Genomic DNA, 1,405 nt, shown 5'->3' on the forward strand with positions numbered 1-1,405 from the left:
TAAATCAAACCTTCCCTATATCTTCTCTTTCATCTAGTGATAAATTATTATCATTAGAGATGTACAACTACTGCACTTTACCTTGAAATATTGTGGATTCCATTTCTTGACGCATTGGTGATATTCCTTTTTGCAAATTACCCTCAGCTAATTCCAATTCTTCTTATTACAGATAATATTCAATTTCACAATACATACCTTTATTATCATCAAAATTCACTGCACTTGCTGCTTCTGGTTCAGCAGTAAAAACTAAAACTTCTTCTGTAGATGAAACCAAAGGCAGCAGCTTAGTTGGTTGTATTTTATCTGCTACATTTGATGCCTCATCCTGAAACAATTTTTTAAAATTGGTGTAAGCAATTTTGTTACTTTTTTGCATACTAGTTGGAATTGCCCAGTCTCATCTAGCAATAAAATCACAAATTATCTTTCCAGCTTTATAGTATGCAGTAATACCTGACTTTTGCCTTAAAATTTCATTTTCCATTGTCCTGAAATTTGGAATTTTATTCATTAATTCCTATGAAATTAAACCATACTTATTATCAATGTAATTTACATATGAAAGAAATATTAAATTTCTATTAGCACCTCATTTAAAGTACTAACCTTCTCTGTGCTATTAATCAGTTGTATACTCAATGACAGCATCAATTGTTGAAATAAACCACTACTAGTTGGTGAGGTTTGTTGATTTTCATCTAAAGCATATAGGTATAAAAAATGTACATCATAATTTAAACAACACAAAATACACAAGTGTTACCTGAATCTATTGCAGTAGAAGTGGAAGGAGCAATGGTTTTATTTGCCTGTTACATGTAAAAATATCAGTTTATAATTATAATCTATTTACTTCATATGCAGTATAGAAGCCAATAGTTAATCTCAGTACTTGTTTTTTTTCCAATTCATCATTACTTGGAACAGCTGCTATTAACTTCTCAGATAAAATCAAAGGAAAGGTGCAAGTGATAGTGAAGGAATTGCCATCTCTGATGACATTCAACTTGATATGCCTGCTACTTTGTGGAGATAATTTGTGAAATATATTAGCTGATAATATCCTGACATCATCCAGTGTGCAATCATCAGTATTTCGATCAACGACAATGGTAATTCTTTCACATTGAAGTGGTGAAGCATATGAAAACCTATCGTGTAAGCAATTTCTAACTTCTGTTTTGCTAAACTCCTCTATAGCATCACTATATTCCTGAATAACTCCCTTAGCACTTTCTATATTGAGCTCATTAACAATAGCCTTCAGCATTTCTATATCATCTAGTGAACAATTTCTCCTAACCAAATCCAAAATGTCTTGAATATTATCACACTGAGCTACTTGAGGCTTTAAATCTTCACTGTAATACCTTAATACATTTTTTATTTTGTTAAGTGT

At 31.2% G+C, this 1,405-nt stretch overlaps 1 protein-coding gene across 1 annotated transcript; it reads right to left on the minus strand.

Moving 5' to 3' along the window:
• Positions 1-10: 10 nt before the first annotated feature.
• LOC109592940 (uncharacterized) lies at positions 11-1,399 on the minus strand (the record flags this gene model as incomplete). The annotated part of the gene is made up of 8 exons (XM_020008240.1): positions 860-1,399; positions 770-815; positions 613-704; positions 460-523; positions 385-407; positions 199-331; positions 82-147; positions 11-33 (listed from the first exon to the last, which is right to left on the minus strand). Coding segments are annotated over exons 1-8 (864 nt in total), but the record flags the coding sequence as incomplete, so codon positions are not given.
• Between the last annotated feature and the right edge of the window lie 6 nt (positions 1,400-1,405).

Source organism: Amphimedon queenslandica, unplaced genomic scaffold (assembly GCF_000090795.2).
Source record: "Amphimedon queenslandica unplaced genomic scaffold, v1.1 AMPQUscaffold_3432_Cont24574, whole genome shotgun sequence".
Taxonomy (NCBI): Eukaryota; Metazoa; Porifera; class Demospongiae; order Haplosclerida; family Niphatidae; genus Amphimedon; species Amphimedon queenslandica.